At 61.3% G+C, this 15,068-nt stretch overlaps 1 protein-coding gene across 1 annotated transcript in view; it reads right to left on the bottom strand.

The window, feature by feature from the left end:
- The window catches only part of FBN3 (fibrillin 3), a 52,798-nt gene extending 38,896 nt beyond the window's left edge, over positions 1 to 13,902 (bottom strand). The window contains exons 1-17 of the mRNA XM_045085108.1: positions 12,476 to 13,902; positions 12,260 to 12,342; positions 11,636 to 11,734; positions 11,325 to 11,420; positions 10,987 to 11,082; positions 9,286 to 9,483; positions 9,067 to 9,192; positions 5,843 to 5,995; positions 5,551 to 5,733; positions 5,109 to 5,246; positions 4,876 to 4,995; positions 4,650 to 4,775; positions 3,449 to 3,571; positions 3,057 to 3,332; positions 2,728 to 2,781; positions 1,169 to 1,294; positions 958 to 1,083 (exon numbers count right to left, since the gene is read on the bottom strand). Of these exons, the coding sequence (XP_044941043.1) occupies positions 958 to 1,083; positions 1,169 to 1,294; positions 2,728 to 2,781; positions 3,057 to 3,332; positions 3,449 to 3,571; positions 4,650 to 4,775; positions 4,876 to 4,995; positions 5,109 to 5,246; positions 5,551 to 5,733; positions 5,843 to 5,995; positions 9,067 to 9,192; positions 9,286 to 9,483; positions 10,987 to 11,082; positions 11,325 to 11,420; positions 11,636 to 11,734; positions 12,260 to 12,342; positions 12,476 to 12,666 (2,314 nt within the window). The 5' untranslated portion in view covers positions 12,667 to 13,902. The remainder of the gene's footprint in view (positions 1 to 957; positions 1,084 to 1,168; positions 1,295 to 2,727; positions 2,782 to 3,056; positions 3,333 to 3,448; positions 3,572 to 4,649; positions 4,776 to 4,875; positions 4,996 to 5,108; positions 5,247 to 5,550; positions 5,734 to 5,842; positions 5,996 to 9,066; positions 9,193 to 9,285; positions 9,484 to 10,986; positions 11,083 to 11,324; positions 11,421 to 11,635; positions 11,735 to 12,259; positions 12,343 to 12,475) is intronic.
- Positions 13,903 to 15,068: the final 1,166 nt, after the last annotated feature.

Consider the following 15,068-nt stretch of genomic DNA (forward strand, 5'->3'; position numbering starts at 1 on the left):
CAGCTGACCAGGGCCCCCTCCTCCCCAGTGGCCACCACATGCATATCCATGCGCGTGCACCTGACAGACACGGCATGTGCATGCAGGCAGGGTGCCCAGGGATGGAATGCGCAGAAACGCACGAGTGCTTGCACTGAGCTGTGCAGGACACCCATGCAGGCACGCTGACACGGAGGGTCCTGTGAGCATGCACACGCGACTGATGGGGAGGGACAGACACAGTGGGGCTCAGTGACCCTCAAGGGGGTCACAGCACACAAGAGGAGGAGAGGCAGGAGGAAAGCCCAGAGAGGACAAAGCCAGGATGTGGCCGGGAAGCAGGCAGCTCCAAGGGCTGAACGGAGCGGGGTCTGAGGACGGACACACGGGGGACATGCTGGTGGACATGCTGGGGGACATGCTGGGGAACGAGGACCTTGCTGCAAAGTGTGTGCATGGTTGGACACGTGTGTGTATACATGCGTGTGCATGCACAAGGCACAGGTGTGTGAACACACATCTAAGCGTGAGCCTAATGTGAAAGCATGAGAATGTGGGCACACACATTTCTTAGAGAGTGTGCATGACTGGGTGGCCCTGTCTACGAGTATGAATATGGGTGTGTGTATGTGTTCTGAGTCAGTACCAGTACAAGTGCCTGGTTGCACACGCACACATGTGAACGTGTGAAGGTCTGGATGCACGCATAAGCATGTGACTCTGTGTGGCTGCGAGTACAAGCGAGTCAAGTGTGAGAGTAAGTGGGTGTGTGAATGTGGGTCTGAGTGTTCGAGTGCACGACACCCATGCGTGTGTATAACTGTGTGAGACCAAGTGGGACTATTTGCCCGTGAGTGTGTTTGAATGAGTAAACATGCATCTTCCAGCATGTGTGTGTGTGTACACACCACACTCAGGTGTCCGTGTGCACGCCCGTGTGTGCGCACGCGCCTCAGGCAGCGCGCTGGGACCGGATACCTTCGCAGGTCTCCGTGTCCCGTCTGAAGCTGAAGCCCCGGGGGCAGGAACAGCTGTAGCTGCCGGGGTTGTTCTGGCACCAGCCGTTGTCACACAGGAGGCTGTTGCGAGCACACTCGTCCACGTCTGCGGGGTGGGGTGGGAGAGCGGGGTGAGGGGGTGCAGCGCGGGCGGCCCGCGCACCTGCCCGCGATCGGCTGGGCGCGCTCACCCACACACTCCTTGCCGGCGCCGCCGGCCTCGTAGCCTGGGCCGCACACGCAGCGGTAGCTGCCCCGCAGGTTCTCACATGCGCCGTGGGCGCAGATGTCGGGGTCCAGGGCGCACTCGTTGATGTCTGCGGCAAGAAGGAGGCGGAGCGGCTGCCGGGCTCACGGGAGTCTCCAGAACCCTCCTCCGCCCCGTTTCCCTCTAAACCCGCGGTTTCCCGACACTGTGGACCTTTGGGGCTGTTCTTTGCTGCGGGGTCCGTCCTGTGCATTGGAGAATGCTTTGGCCTCTACCCACCCCATGCCAACCCCATGCCTTCCTGATATTTCTCCAGACCTTGCCAAATGTACCTGTGCAGCCGTGGGGGGCGGGGGGCGGGGGGGGGGTTGTCCTCAGTTTGGAACCCATGGAACAAAAACTTGTACAGCAGCAACGTGATAAAAATTAAAGCAATCATAATTGCTGACATTACAGAGTGTGTATTATTTTGTGCGTGTTGACTCACGAGACCCTCATGACATCCCTGAAACAGGTCCTATTACTATCCCCACTTTGCAGACAAGGAAACAGAAGCAGAGAGGGTAAGTAGCTTCCCCCCCATTACACAATCCGTCAACAGCAGGGCCAGGATTCGAACCCAGGCATCTGGCTCCAGACCTATGCCTTTCAGTGTATGAGAGCGTGGTGGTCCAGACATCTGTCCTCCCCTGATGGCCCAGCAGTCAGTGAGAAATCAACTGTATCCTAAATCCTTTCGTTTCTGCATGTGTGTGTGTGTGTGTGTGTGTGTGTGTGTGTTCAGCCAACTAACACAGAGACACACACAAGGGAAATTTCCTTTCCTTGTAAGTTTCAACTCTACAGATCAGGCACTTTGGGGTGAGACCTGCCGGCCACAGGAGATCAGCCCGGGACCCCAGGGTAGGGACTGTCCGGTTGTGGGGGCAACGGAAAGAATCACAGAGGCTGCAGAGTGAGCGGGCCAGAAAACACAGATCAGGAGGGAAAGGAGCCGTGGGAGAAAGCATAGCTTTACACATCCACCATCCCCAGCTCTGTGGGTTGAATCGTGTCCTCCGCAAATTCATACATTAAAGTCCTAACCCCCAGGACCTCAGCACCTGGCCTCACACGGAGAGCAGGTCTCTACGGAGGTAATCCTATTAAAACAAGGTCATGAGGGTAGATTCCCAATCCATGCCAATATGATGATTGTCTACTTACAAAAGGGAGAAATTTACACAGACACACACGCAGGGAGAGCCCCACGTAAAGATGGAGGCAGAAAACGGAGAGATACTTCTACAAGGCAAGAACACCAGAGATTGACATTGACCACCAGAAACTGGCAGAGAAGCAAGGAAGGGCTCCTTCTTCACAGCCTTAGAAGAAACCGAAGCGGCCTACACCTTGATCTCAGATTTTGAGCCTCCAGAGCTGCGGGAGAATACGTTTCTGTTGCTGAGCCCCCCAGCCTGGGGTCCTTGGCTAGGACAGACACAGCAAACTGACACGGTGCCCCCCCCCACCAGCCCTCTCCCAACACCCGCGGCCACACACCTCTACCATCCGTGGTGACGCCCAGACCGCCGCGGCACAGAACCTGGAACTCGGCTGGAGTGGCAGGGACAGGGAGAAGAGGGGCCAGTGGTCAGTGCTGAGCCGCAGCCACTCCCAAGGCTGCGTCGCACAAGAGTCTGGGACCAAGATGCCTCCCCTCATGGAGAGAGTGATTTTCTGCTGCCTCTACTTGGGGAGAGGCACCGGCAGAGAGATGTCCTCCCCACAAACCCATGCAAGACCTCTGTGCCTTCCCACCCCCGGGGTGATGAACTAGAAGGCGTACAGGGACGAAAAAGGCAGGTAGGGTCAGGCAGCAGGACACTCACCAGAGTTCCTGGCAGGACACGGCTGGCAGGGCTCCCCAAATCCGTGGTCTGGGCTAGCACAGCAGCACTCGGATTTGGTGACCGCACCCGGGAAGGGGCGGGCACAGGAGCCCTGCTCCAGGGTTCCATAGCAGGTGCTGCGCACATGCGTGTCCACGCACAGGCGGCCGTCCGCGCCCACGGCCAGTCCCCCCGGGCAGTGGCAGCGAAAGGAGCCCTCGGTGTTGGTGCAGTGGCCGTTCACGCAGATGCCTGGAGTCTGGCACTCATCGATGTCTGTGGGGGTGGGGGAGGCCCGGGGGCTCTGCATCACGTCCTCCCCAAATCTCTCCCCTCCCCGCCCATCACCGTCACTTCCGTCCTATCCCATGCTACCCAGCCCCTGGCCTCACCCACACAGGCGTGGCCGCTGGGCGCCAGCAGGAAGCCGGATTTGCAGAGACACGTGAAGCTGCCGTCCTCATTGATGCACACTCCGTTGGTGCACGTGGTGGCGGTGGCACACTCGTTGTGATCTAGGGACACCCGACCCCTCGCTGGGCTAGCCCTGCCTGCAGACCAGCACCTCCCGCTCACTTCTAGGTGATGCAGCAGAGCGAGTGCTGAGCCCCCAGGACCCCACCCAGAGAAGCTGGGGGCCCGACTGGGCACCCCGTGGTTTGTCTGTGATTCTGTCTGCCTGGACGTCAGTCTGTCTGCTGGAATGCAAGCTCCCCTGGGGCTCGACAGGGCTGTCTCCTCAGTCTGCATCTCTCTCCTGGCCCAGGTAGGTGCTCCATAAATATTTGTTCAGAGTTAAATAAATGAGGGGGCAGTCGCACGGCTCTGGGCATGTACTAAATGCCACTGAAATGTTCACTTCTAAATGACAGCATTTATCTCACCTCCGTTTAAAACAAAGAAAAGGGGAAAACAGCTGACAAAAACATGGTCTAGGGGAAGGAAGAGGTAAGTGTAGGAACAAATATGAAAGCATCAGTTTTGCACAAAAAAGATTGCACCAGAAAAGGAAAAGATATGAACGAAATGTCACGAAAATTTGTGCATGGATGTCCACCGCAGTATTCTCTGTAATTGTGAAAAGTGGAAACAGCCCCGATGTCCGTCAGCTGAGGAGTGAAGAAGCGAGATGTGGCCCTCCACCCCCACACCCCACACGGGCACGTCACTTGGCCACCAACAGGGGCGAGGCGCCGACACAACACAACGCTGCCTTCCAGTGTAAGACCAGGAGCACCGCGGGGAGCCTGACCCAGGCACACCCCCTCCCCACCACCACCACCAAGGTCCTGATCCCATACTTTCAGCCAGATTCGCTGCCACCCAGCAGGTCCGAGGACGCGCTTCGGTCCCGGGTCGGACAGCCCTTGCTGGGATTCATGGCATGAACTCGGGAGCGGGGCAATGAAGAGTGAGTGAGGCAACAAAGCGCAAGATGGAATCTCAGGCAGGTTGTCTGGGTTCCGAAGGGGGAGCACAGCCTCCATCTTCGGGAGGGACGTGGGTGATGCGGCAGGGGAGACGCGCAAGTGGCCCTCACGGGAGCCACCGGGGCCCCCAGGCCCCCTCCCCGCCCGCCCATCCCCAACTCACCCACACAGTTCTTGCCGCCTGGGCCGAGCTCGAAGCCGGCATTGCAGACACACCGGAAGCTGCCGTCGGTGTTGACGCAGCGGCCGTGGCGGCAGAGGCTGCTGCCCACCAGGCACTCGTCCACGTCTGCGGTGGGGGGAAGGCGGCAGGCGGTGAGACCCGGACTCAGGCCGCAGATCTGCGCCCTGCAGCCCCGGCGTCCCCGCTCTCCGGTGGACAGCCATACCCACGCACGCCTGCTTGGCGGGCGTCGCCTGGAAGCCCTCGCGGCACCGGCAGTGGTAGGAGCCCGGGGTGTTGACGCAGTCTCCGTGGTGGCAGGGGTTGCTGGTGCATTCGTTCACGTCTGCGGGCAGACGACCCTGAGCCCCCGCCCACCGGCAGGCGCGGCCCCGCCCACCGGCAGGCGCGGCCCCGCCCACCGGCAGGCGCGGCCCCGCCCACCCAGCCGGGACTCACCGATGCACTCCCCTCGAACGTCCTGCGTGTAGCCCGCGTTACACTCGCAGCGGTAGCTCGAAGGGGTGGGCAGGCAGCGGCCATTGAGACACAGATTGGTGAAGTGTCGGCAGATGTCAATGGTCCGGTTCAAGGTGGCTGTGCCCGAGGGAGAGAACAACAGGTGCCCCTGAGTCGAGGGCTTGCCCCTGCGTTGGGACGCCCACTCTGAGGCTGGAACCCTGCCCACATCGGCCTGCCGTGGTGCCCTAACTTCAGACCCTCACCCAAGGCCCAGATCCTGCCTTTGAGACCCAGATCCCAAATCTAGGCCCAGTCCAGACCACTGTAAGTACTTTCACCTGGGTTAGGACCCCCAACCCCCAAAGAGCTGACCCACCCTCTGAAGCCTGGACCTACTCCCCCAGGTCTTGGATCCCTCTTCCCAAGTCCCAGGCCTCACCAATGTGGGCATTGCCAAGGCCCAGGCTGGGAACACCATGCCCACTGGAGCCATGGGGGCTGTGGCGACCCGGCCCAAAGCCAGGACGCACACCATTGGACCCAAAGCCAGGGAGACCGGGTAAGGGGCCAGGGTAGGAGGGCAGCAGTGGGAGCCCCTGCACACACAGTCGCTGGAACTCATCTGCAAAGAAGCAGGGTTTAAGGTCAGGCCCTCTGTCGTGTCCCAGGGCCCCTCCTCTGCAGGGAGGTCTGGGGGCAGAGGAGGGTAGGGGCAGCCCCAGGCCACTCACCAGAGCCCCGCAGAGGACACGGCTCAGGGGCTGGGCCAGCTGCCCAGCACCTGCCCCTGTCACAGCAGCACTGCCTCTGAGTGTAATGGCCAGCGAGGTCTCCAGCACAGCGGCCTCCAATCAGCGTGGAGAAGCAGGTGCCGGCCCGGTAGTCTGCGACGGGGACGGGAAGGATTGGTCACCAGTCCTGGGTTCAAACCCCAGCTCCAAAACAGTCAGCAGGACAGGACTCCTTGCAGCTCTGTGCCTCGGTTTCCCCATCCCTGGAACAGGGGTGCTCAGAGCATTCACCTCCCCTTGGAAGAGTGTTGCTGAGATAAAAAAGTGAAGCACCCATATCTGGCACGCAGCCGATTCTCACTGGATGAGAACCTTATTACAAAGATTTCCAAATTATCCCGGGAGATGGATTTGGGCTCATTCCAAGCAAAAGCCTTCCAGCACCTACAGCAGGCATTGGTAATAAGCTCCCTGTCACCCCAGGCATTCAACCACACTGAGAAAGACCTCTGGGATTGGGGGTCTGCCCTGGCAGGAAGGTCAGACACAGGGATCTGTGGCTATGTGCTCCCACCTGATAGCCCTGGGCATTTCGGGAAACCTAATTCATAGCCTAAGAGGCTATGAATTTGAGGAGGGGCCCAGGCGCAGACTGCTCAATTGACGACTGCAGCCTCAGGGGGACTGAGGCAAAGGCTTCCTGGACTGGAGAACCACGGACACCCTTCCCCATCCCATTCTGCTCTGGAGTTTAACAGTGTTATGCCATGATCAGATTTCTCAGGCTCAAAGAGTATATTTTTAGCTTAAAAATGCACAAATCTTGGCCAGTGGCCCACAGTGAAACCTCTTCCACCAGCTGGGAGGGCCCCTGACAGCAGCCCCATGCCCTGCCCTGCCCCAGGCTGAGAAAACACGCAAACATTTCTCTTTTTTGAGAGAGAGAGAGAGAGAGAGAGAGAGTGAGCGCACACCAGCACATGCACAAGCCGGGTGAGGGGTCGAGGGAGAGGGAAAATCCCAAGTAGGCTACACACTCAGCATGGAGCCCACTGAGGGTTTGATCTCAAGACCCTGAGGCCACCACTCAAATAGAAATCAAGAGTAGGACGCTCAACCACCCGAGCCACACGGGCGCACCAACACGCAAACATTTCTGCCTCCCCTGCCCCAACCCATGGGGACCCCCAGGCGCACATGGAGGAGTTGGGGCTTTGCACTCCCAGCACCATCCTACGCCCTTGACAGGGGCGGGAAGCCCCCCCACGGGACAAGGCCTGCCCAGGTTGGGGGAGGTCAACAGATTCATTCAAGGTCACACCGGCTACTGAAGAGGGAAAGGGGACAGGAAATCAGATACCAGAACCCCAGGGGATCTGACCAAGCAGCTGCTTCTCAAGTAGGGGAGACAGAAACAGAACATAAGAATTTTAACAAAAATGATGCTGCTTTAGATTCTAAAGCATCCGCTGTGATCAAGGCCCCACTGAGCACCCCAGCAGCACTGTTCTTTTGTCTTTGTGAACATGTGTTGAGTGTCGACTATACCCAGCTCCCCCGGCAAATCATTCCAAAATTGTATTTAAGAGGTAGGTACTTCTGTGATCCCCATCTGACAGATGAGGAAGTTGGGGCACACTTGCCCGAGGTCACAGAGCTTGTGAGCAGCTCAGGTAGCAGATGGAACCCAGGACTGCATCCCAAGCCCATGTTCAGAGGCAGCCTGACCTTGGTTCAAGTCTAAGCTCCACTGTTTAGTAGCTGGGAGAGGACCCCTTATTCCAGGGAACTTGCCCAGGGGTATCTTCCATGCTGGAGATGACAGCCCCCAAGGGGGGAGGAATAGAAGGTCTAACGTTGGCCACAACACATGGGCAGAACTCCAAACACAATATTCCCAGCCCTGCCTGGTGGAGGCCCAGCCAGGGGCCCTGGTGATGCTGGGGAACAGCCAAGCCCCTTCCCTCCTCTCTAAACTCTGCCCATCCCCCACCACAAGGGTCCATAATCCTGGCTTGGCCCATTAGCCATTGACAATGTCTAAAGTCTACTGATGAGTTCATCCAAACAGCAGGACAGGGAGTGAGAGCCCAGGGTCCCCTGCCACTGGGGCGGGGTGTGGGGGGTGAGCATCCAGGGGCAGGCATGGCGCAGAGGACCTCATCCTGGCAGGAGTGTCTGGGTAGGGCATGGGTACAGGCATGTATCTGTTCTAAACTTACCGAGTTCGCTCAAGCAAACCTCCCCTCTCTGGGCCTGTTTCCCTATCTCAAACAGAGGGTGTGGGGCAAGATAGGAAGCATCTGGGAGGGGCCCCTGGGTGGCTCAGTCGGTTAAGTGTCAGGCTCTTGATTTCAGCTCAGGTCATGATCTCAGGGTTGTGAGATGGAACCCCCTTGGGCTCACACTCAGCAGGGAGTCTGCTTCTCTCCCTCTCTGGGATGCCCCCCAGCCCGGACTAGCATGTAGTCTCTCTCAAATAAATAAATCTTTAAAAAAAAAAAAAAAAGTGTGTGGGAGAGAAAAGAGGAATATAGGTAGGAAGCCAGAAAAACCAATGGGCAGAAGAAGGACACAGAGATGGAGGGAGGTTGGAGGGTCAGGAGGGCATGAGGAAGGACCACGGGAGGCAGGAGGGCCCTAGAGTCAGAGCCACAAAGGGACCACGCGGCTGGGGGCGGGGCTAAGGGGAGGTGGGCGTGGCAGGGGCGGAAGGGAGGGGCAGTGGGCTGGTGGGCCCAAGAGATCAAGACCGAGGACCAGAGAGCTACAGTGTGCACAGAGACGGAGGGCCAGACTGGGGTCTAGAGAGCACAAAGGCTGATGGGTAGGGCGCCAGAATGCCAGACGGGAGGGAAACCGAGGGCTGGAGGAACCCCCAGGCCAGAGGGTTGCAAGGACGGATGAGCGAAGGACCCCTCTCCTCTCTGCGCTCTGTTCCTCCAGACCCCTCAGGCCCCCGCTCACCCAGGCAGCGGGAGCCGTCCAGGCTGCTGGCAAACCCACGGGGACAGGTGCACACGAAGCTCCCACCGGTGTTGGTGCAGTCGCCCCCAGAGCAGAGGCCTGGCACGCTGAGACACTCATCTACATCTGTGTAGACGGACACCTGTCAGAAGAGGGTCCACCCGCAGCCCTCCCGCCCCCTCCTACTCCTTGCCAGGGAGCCTGAGCACAGGGGAGGTTACTCCTCACCCCCCTCCCATCGCCCTCCCATGGCCCACCTTCACACTTGGCACTGTTCTCGCTGAGCCGGTGTCCCGGCGGGCAGCGGCACTCAAAGGAGCCCACGGTGTTGAGGCAGCTGCCGCCCTGGCACAGGCCAGGGACAGCCTGGCACTCGTCCACATCTGCAAGGGAATGAGGGGCCCATCGGAAGGAAGAAGCAAGGCCGCGAGGGCTCCCACTCAGCTCCAGCTGTCCGTCCTCGCGGACTCGCTTACCTTGGCAGGCCCCTGTGTGGATATTGGGGATGAAGCCCCGGCGGCAGGGGTGCGGCTGCGCAGGGCAGAGCTCACAGGGGATGCCCCAGGCACGGCCCACGGTAGCACAGCAGAGCGCCTTGGTGCACACGAGACCTGCGAGCCGGTACTGGCAGCCCTCGGGGCCCACTTGACCGAAGCAGGGGCCGGTGCGGTAGTCTGCGAGACGAACGGATTTGGGGAGCTGGCCCCCAGCTGCCTCGCACCCCAAGCCTCTCCATCACTGCAGCCCTTCACCCTTCAATTCCCCTCCTCTCCAAAGCCTTCTCCAACCAGCCTCCAAAAAGGAGGCCAGGACCGCCAAGCTCGCAAATCCCAGGGCACACCGGAAGAATGTGACCACTCCCCCAGCCCCCCAACTCCCTTCTGGCCTGGGCAGAGACCACAGACACCCAGCAGGAGAGCCTGTCTCATCCACGAGCTTGCGTCTTGCCCTGCCAAATCTCCCAGACCCAAGGAGGACCCCAGCATCTGCCCCAAGGCTCTGGGCCTACAACACTCCACCCCTGAACCCTGAACCCAGCCAAAGGGGTCTCATCGGTGCCCCCGCCTTGGGACACGGGCTCAGATGTGGCTTCCTGACTCCAACCTCCAGATGGTTCCAATCAAGGGGCTGGCAATGGACCAAGGGAAGCCCCTCCCAGAAGGAGAAGCCAAAGCCAGCCCCCCAGACCCAGGGGGAGGAGGAGCTGCACAGAAATCCACAATGGTCCTGACTCCCCGAAGCCAAAACAATTCTAGAATCTCACCTAATTCACCCAGAACTCAGGACTCCCCCTCACTCTGGCCTCTCTGGGGGCCCGCACCATCCACCACCCACTTGGGCCTCCCCTCTCTCACTCTCCGCACTGATCCTCCCTCCCCCTCAGCCAGCCCAAATTCCAGTTTCTAAAATCACCCCACCCCTCGTGCCGAGATAACCCTCCCAGCCCCGGCTTCTGGCTCATGGCTACACCCTCTCCGCCCGGGCTTCGGCCCCCGATGTGCGTCCTCTCTCAGGAGCACCTCCCAACGCCGGGGTCAGTCCCAGGCCCTGCCCGCATCCCCGGCTCTGGGCTCCGCACGGGGCGGTCTGACCGCCCGCACAGCGGAGACCCCACCAGCCTCCCGGCCTGGGCATGTCCCACGCTGCCCGCTCTTGTTGGCTTTCTCCTTCCCAGCTTCCCATGGGCTCCGTGAGTTCTCTGCACCCTGAGTCGCCCTCCTGGATCTTCTGCAAGAACCTCAACCACCCCGCTTAGCTTCGGGCCCACGCATAGGGAAGCCGGGGACTGGCATCCAGCTCTTCCCACCTTCCCCAGCACCAACTTTCCACAATACACCGTTGCTTCCATCGTCTGAGTTTGGCCAAAGGCCCCCACAGGTGATCCCGCCCCCCTCAGCCCTGGCAGTACACTGACTGATGGCCGAGGATTATGACAGTCGGGGGTGGTTTGCAATAAAAGGGGGCTGGCCCCCCCCATGAACTCTGACTTATCACTTCCTCTAGGAAGCCCTCCTTCACACCCTTCTCCGGAGCAACAGTTTCTCTGCCCTTCACAGCATCAGACACACCAGAAAGGAGGCCAGCTGGAGCTTCCCAGGGCCTGGCTACCTCTCAGAGGCTGCCAGGAAGCCCCCCTCCATCCACCCATGCCCCTCCCTCCATGCCCAGCTTGGTACCTCTCTCACACTGAGGCCCCATGAAGCCATACACACAGGCGCAGTGGTTCGGTCCGATGCAACGGCCCCCATTGTGGCAACCATGGTCACAGACAGCTGCGGAAGAAGAGAGGACAGTAGCCTGATGTCCCCTAGCGGCAGAGGGAGCCGGGGCCCAGAAAAGCCCATTTTCACCCAGGAGTCCCCACCATTGGGTCCAGACCCAATAATAAGACTGGGACGGTGAGCACCTCCCTCCAAACCCTGGTCACAGAAAAAGGACCCATGGGCGGTGGGCAGGTGACGTCAGAGACCGCTCACCGGGATCCCAGGCCCGGGTGCTCCTGGGGGATACTCACGCTGCGCACACACAGTGCCGGTGTAGCCCCGCTGGCAGAGGCAGGACTCCCCTTGGCAGCTACCCCCGTTCATGCAGCTCACGCTGCACCCTGACCCTAAGGACGGGGAGGAGGGACACACAGTAAAGCGACAAGTCCCGCAAGGCCTGTGAACAGCCGCAGCACTAGGCTTGCCTGGCCCAGCTCTCGTCCTCTCAGGCCTGCGGCAAAGCCAACCTGTAGCACCACCACCCCGTGGCCCAGTGGCATCTGGAGGCCTCTACCCTTCTCCTCGGGTTCCCTAGGGGACATTTCCCCTCTCCCCAGCTCACCTCGGGTCACCCCGCAGCTGGGGGCCAGCTTCCCATCAGCACAGGCGCACAGGCTGGGTCTGGTGCAGAAGCCCTTGCCGCAGGCGCGCCTACAGACGGCTGGAAGGGGCGCATCAGATGACGGTCAGGACCGGGACCTGACTCCTGTGCCCTCCCCACCCCATCGGTGCCCAGGCCAGCTTCTGGGTGTCTGCTGGAGCCATCGGGAGCTGGGCTCTTTGGGCCAGAAGTGCTGAGCGGCGAGGACAGAAACCGGACATGCTGGGTCGGTGACGGTGGTATTGGGCCGGAGGGCTCTCCTGGGAGTGGAGTCAGATTCTAGAATCCCGAGGTGGCAGGTACAGACTGACAGAGAGATAGAGACAGAGACGGGACAGAGACAGGGAATGAGAGCGGAGACAGGCAGGCAGAGAGACAGGGAGGTAGTGGCGCAAAGGACAGGAACAGGGCAGGTGGCCCGGGAGCCTGAGGACAGGCAAGGGCCAATCCCATGGTTCAGCCTGACGCCCCTGGCCAAGTCCGCTTGGAAGTCCACTTGGGGTTCGGCTTGCCAGCAGGTCAGAGAGCTGCCCCAGCGTCCCAGCCCGAGCACCGCGCCCCCCTCCAGATGGCAGTGGCACTCACGCACAACACACTGGTTCCCGCCTGGCAATGTCCTCCAGCCAGGGCAGCAGTAGGCATGGAAACGGGAGCCGCACACATTGGGCCTTCGGGAAAGCGTGGCATAGCTGGTGAGCCCCCGCCCTGTGGGATGTTCCCCAGGCCTTGCTCCCCCCAACACAACGGGACAGCCCAGCCCAGCCCAGCCCACACCCTCTCAGCATGCCCGGTACCACGCACCCCTGCAAGATGCCTGGGCCGCCTCTCCTCCGCACGTGTCCAGAACCTGCAGACTCCAAGGCCTTGTCCCAACGGCCCTGGACTCCCACCAAGCACAACATGGCCATCCAGGCCAGCAGGAGTCGAGCCAGGGGGCCCCAGGCCATGGTGAAAGCACCAGCCCCTCTCCTTGCCAGCCCCTTCAGAACCATGATGTGTCGTCCCTTACAGGCTGTCGAGAGGAAACAGAGTCAACCCCAGCAGAAGCCCTTGGCCACAGACTACTCAGAACCAGGAGCGCTGGGATGATGGCAGGGCTATGGGAAATGGGGGGTGAGGGGTCCGGGTGTGATGGGGGAGCTACTAGAGCCCTGACCCAGAAGCAGGGGAACAATCAGGCAGGCTTCTTGGAGGAGGTGTGATGTCTCAGAGATGGAGTTAGCCAAGAGAAAGGTGCTGGGGCCAAGTGCACAGTGAGAGCAGAGGGAGAGAGGGACAGGCGGGCTGGTGTCGCAGGAGTGCACTGTGTCGTGGAACTTCTACCTGTAGATCCAGGGTGATGGAGAGCCCTTAAAGGGCTTGACGTAGAGGAACACAGGAGAACGGGTGTTTGGAGCGTGGAAAGGCTCTCAGGAACCTGGGAGGAAGTATGCAGTGGAGGAGGCTGGGGCAGGGGTTCAGAGGAGAGAGGAGAGGACAGAATTCCAGGGAAAGTGAGGAGGTGGAGTCACCAGGAGGTGGAGACTGCTTCCAAAGAAGGCAGGAGACATGGAGGAAACTCCCAGAAACCTGGCTGGGAGGGTGGAGGTGGCAGGTGCACCTTCTCGGTAGGGCACTCCCTCCACCCAGCAGGGAAGGAAGAGCTTTTGTGCCCACTTTGTGGATAAGCAAACTAAGGCCATCGCACAGTTAGTGAGGGGCTGGCTGTGGGCGAGTGCTGAAGCCTAGGCAGAAGGGAGGGAGGGGAAGAGGTGGAGGGGGGAGGGTGTCCCACTGCCTCCCAGGAGGTGGCTTGTTCTCTCCAGGACCTGAAGGTTGGGAGGCGGGGCATGAGGACAGGACCACTCCTGGTTAGGAGAGGACCAGCGGAGGGTAGGAGGAAGGAAGCTGAATATTTGGAGGGGCAGATGGTAGAACAAATGGCCTTCTGGGGAGCCCTTTCGGGCCCTCCTTTCCAGACCAGGGAGAAGAACTGGGCTCAGGCAGGGAACGGGCAAGGACTGTGCTGTGTGCCATTGGGCAGCTGGATGCCCCTCTCTGGGCCTTGGGCAGAGAGAGCCTGACCTGGTCCCAAGGTCCTTGAGGAAGGAAGAGACCCTTGTCCGCTTTGGCGGAGAGGCAGAGAGGAGCCGACCTGGCTGCGGAGGGACACCCCCTTCCTGCTTCCAAGCCATTCCACGCCAGTCTGCGCCCCGAGGACGCCTTCTCCAGGCAGCCTCAGGGCCTGCGCAGCCTCGCTCCCCGCCTCCCCCAGGCTCCGGGGCCCGTGGCCCGGCCTGACCCGGCACCCCCCACCCCCGCCCCGCCTCCGCGCCCCGCGCCCGGGAGGTGCTCGAATGAATGAGCGGGGAGGGCGCGCGCGGCGCGGGCGGGAAGCGAGCGGTCCCGGGCTCCGCGGACGAGGAGGGGCCCGCGGACCACGCTCGCCACCCGGCGGGGCCCGAGGACCGAGGGACCCCCCGGGCTGCGACCACGCTCGGCTCCGCCCTCACCTGCGGGTGGGGCGCCCCGGCCGGGCGCGGGGAGGGGAGCGGGTGGGCCCGGGGCTGCCGCCGCGAACAAAGGAATCCCCTCCCCCTCCCTCGCCCCGGCCTCCCCGGCCCCCGCCGTCCCCGCTCGCGCCCCGCCGCGGGCCCGGCGCTCCCCCGACCTGCGAGCCGGCGCGCGTGGAGGCCGGCACGGCGAGCGGACGCGGGGCTCCGCGCTCAAGGGGTAGCTCGCGCCGCGCGGGGCGCCGGGGGCGGGAACGCGAACCGAGAGGCCGACCCCGCCGCGATCGCAGCCCGGAGCCGCCGCTTCGGGGGGAGTTGGGGGCGGGAGGAGTCGGGGGAGGGCGCGTTTGCACCTCGAAGCTCCCGGGGCGGGGGCCGGGGGCTCCGATCCGGACTGGGGGAGGGGCTGGAGCCGGGGGAGGGCCCGGGGCTGCGGGTGAGGCTCGGAGGGGCTGGAGAAACGGGAGGGGGACCCAGAGCTGTGGCCCGGGCTGAGCCGCTGGATGGGGGGGCTCCGGGCGCTTGGCGGAGGGAGCATGTGGGCTGCGGGGACCGCGTTTTCGGGTAGGAATTGATCTGGAGGTAGCCCTGAGGTGGGACTCCAATTTGGGGGTGGTCGGGAAGAAAGCCAGGGCCGGGAGGTCCCGGGACTCACCTAGGAGTTCCTCCTCCGTCCTCTCAAGCCACCTCCCCTTCCCTCGGGCCGAGAGAATTCCAGGAGTGACGCTGGGAACTCACCTGGCGGCTCCTGGAGCCCGGGTTTCTTCACTAGAGTAAGATCCGGAGGCCCCTAAGAATGTACTCGAAACATGGGGCAAAGATGCCTTTCCTGGGGAGAAAGTCCACATTTTTCATCTGATTCTCAAAACGAAGAGTTTAAGAATCCAAAAGGTCTAGACTTT

Source organism: Mustela putorius, unplaced genomic scaffold, assembly GCF_011764305.1.
Source record: "Mustela putorius furo isolate JIRA1106 unplaced genomic scaffold, ASM1176430v1.1 tig00000095_pilon_pilon_pilon, whole genome shotgun sequence".
NCBI classification, from domain to species: Eukaryota; Metazoa; Chordata; class Mammalia; order Carnivora; family Mustelidae; genus Mustela; species Mustela putorius.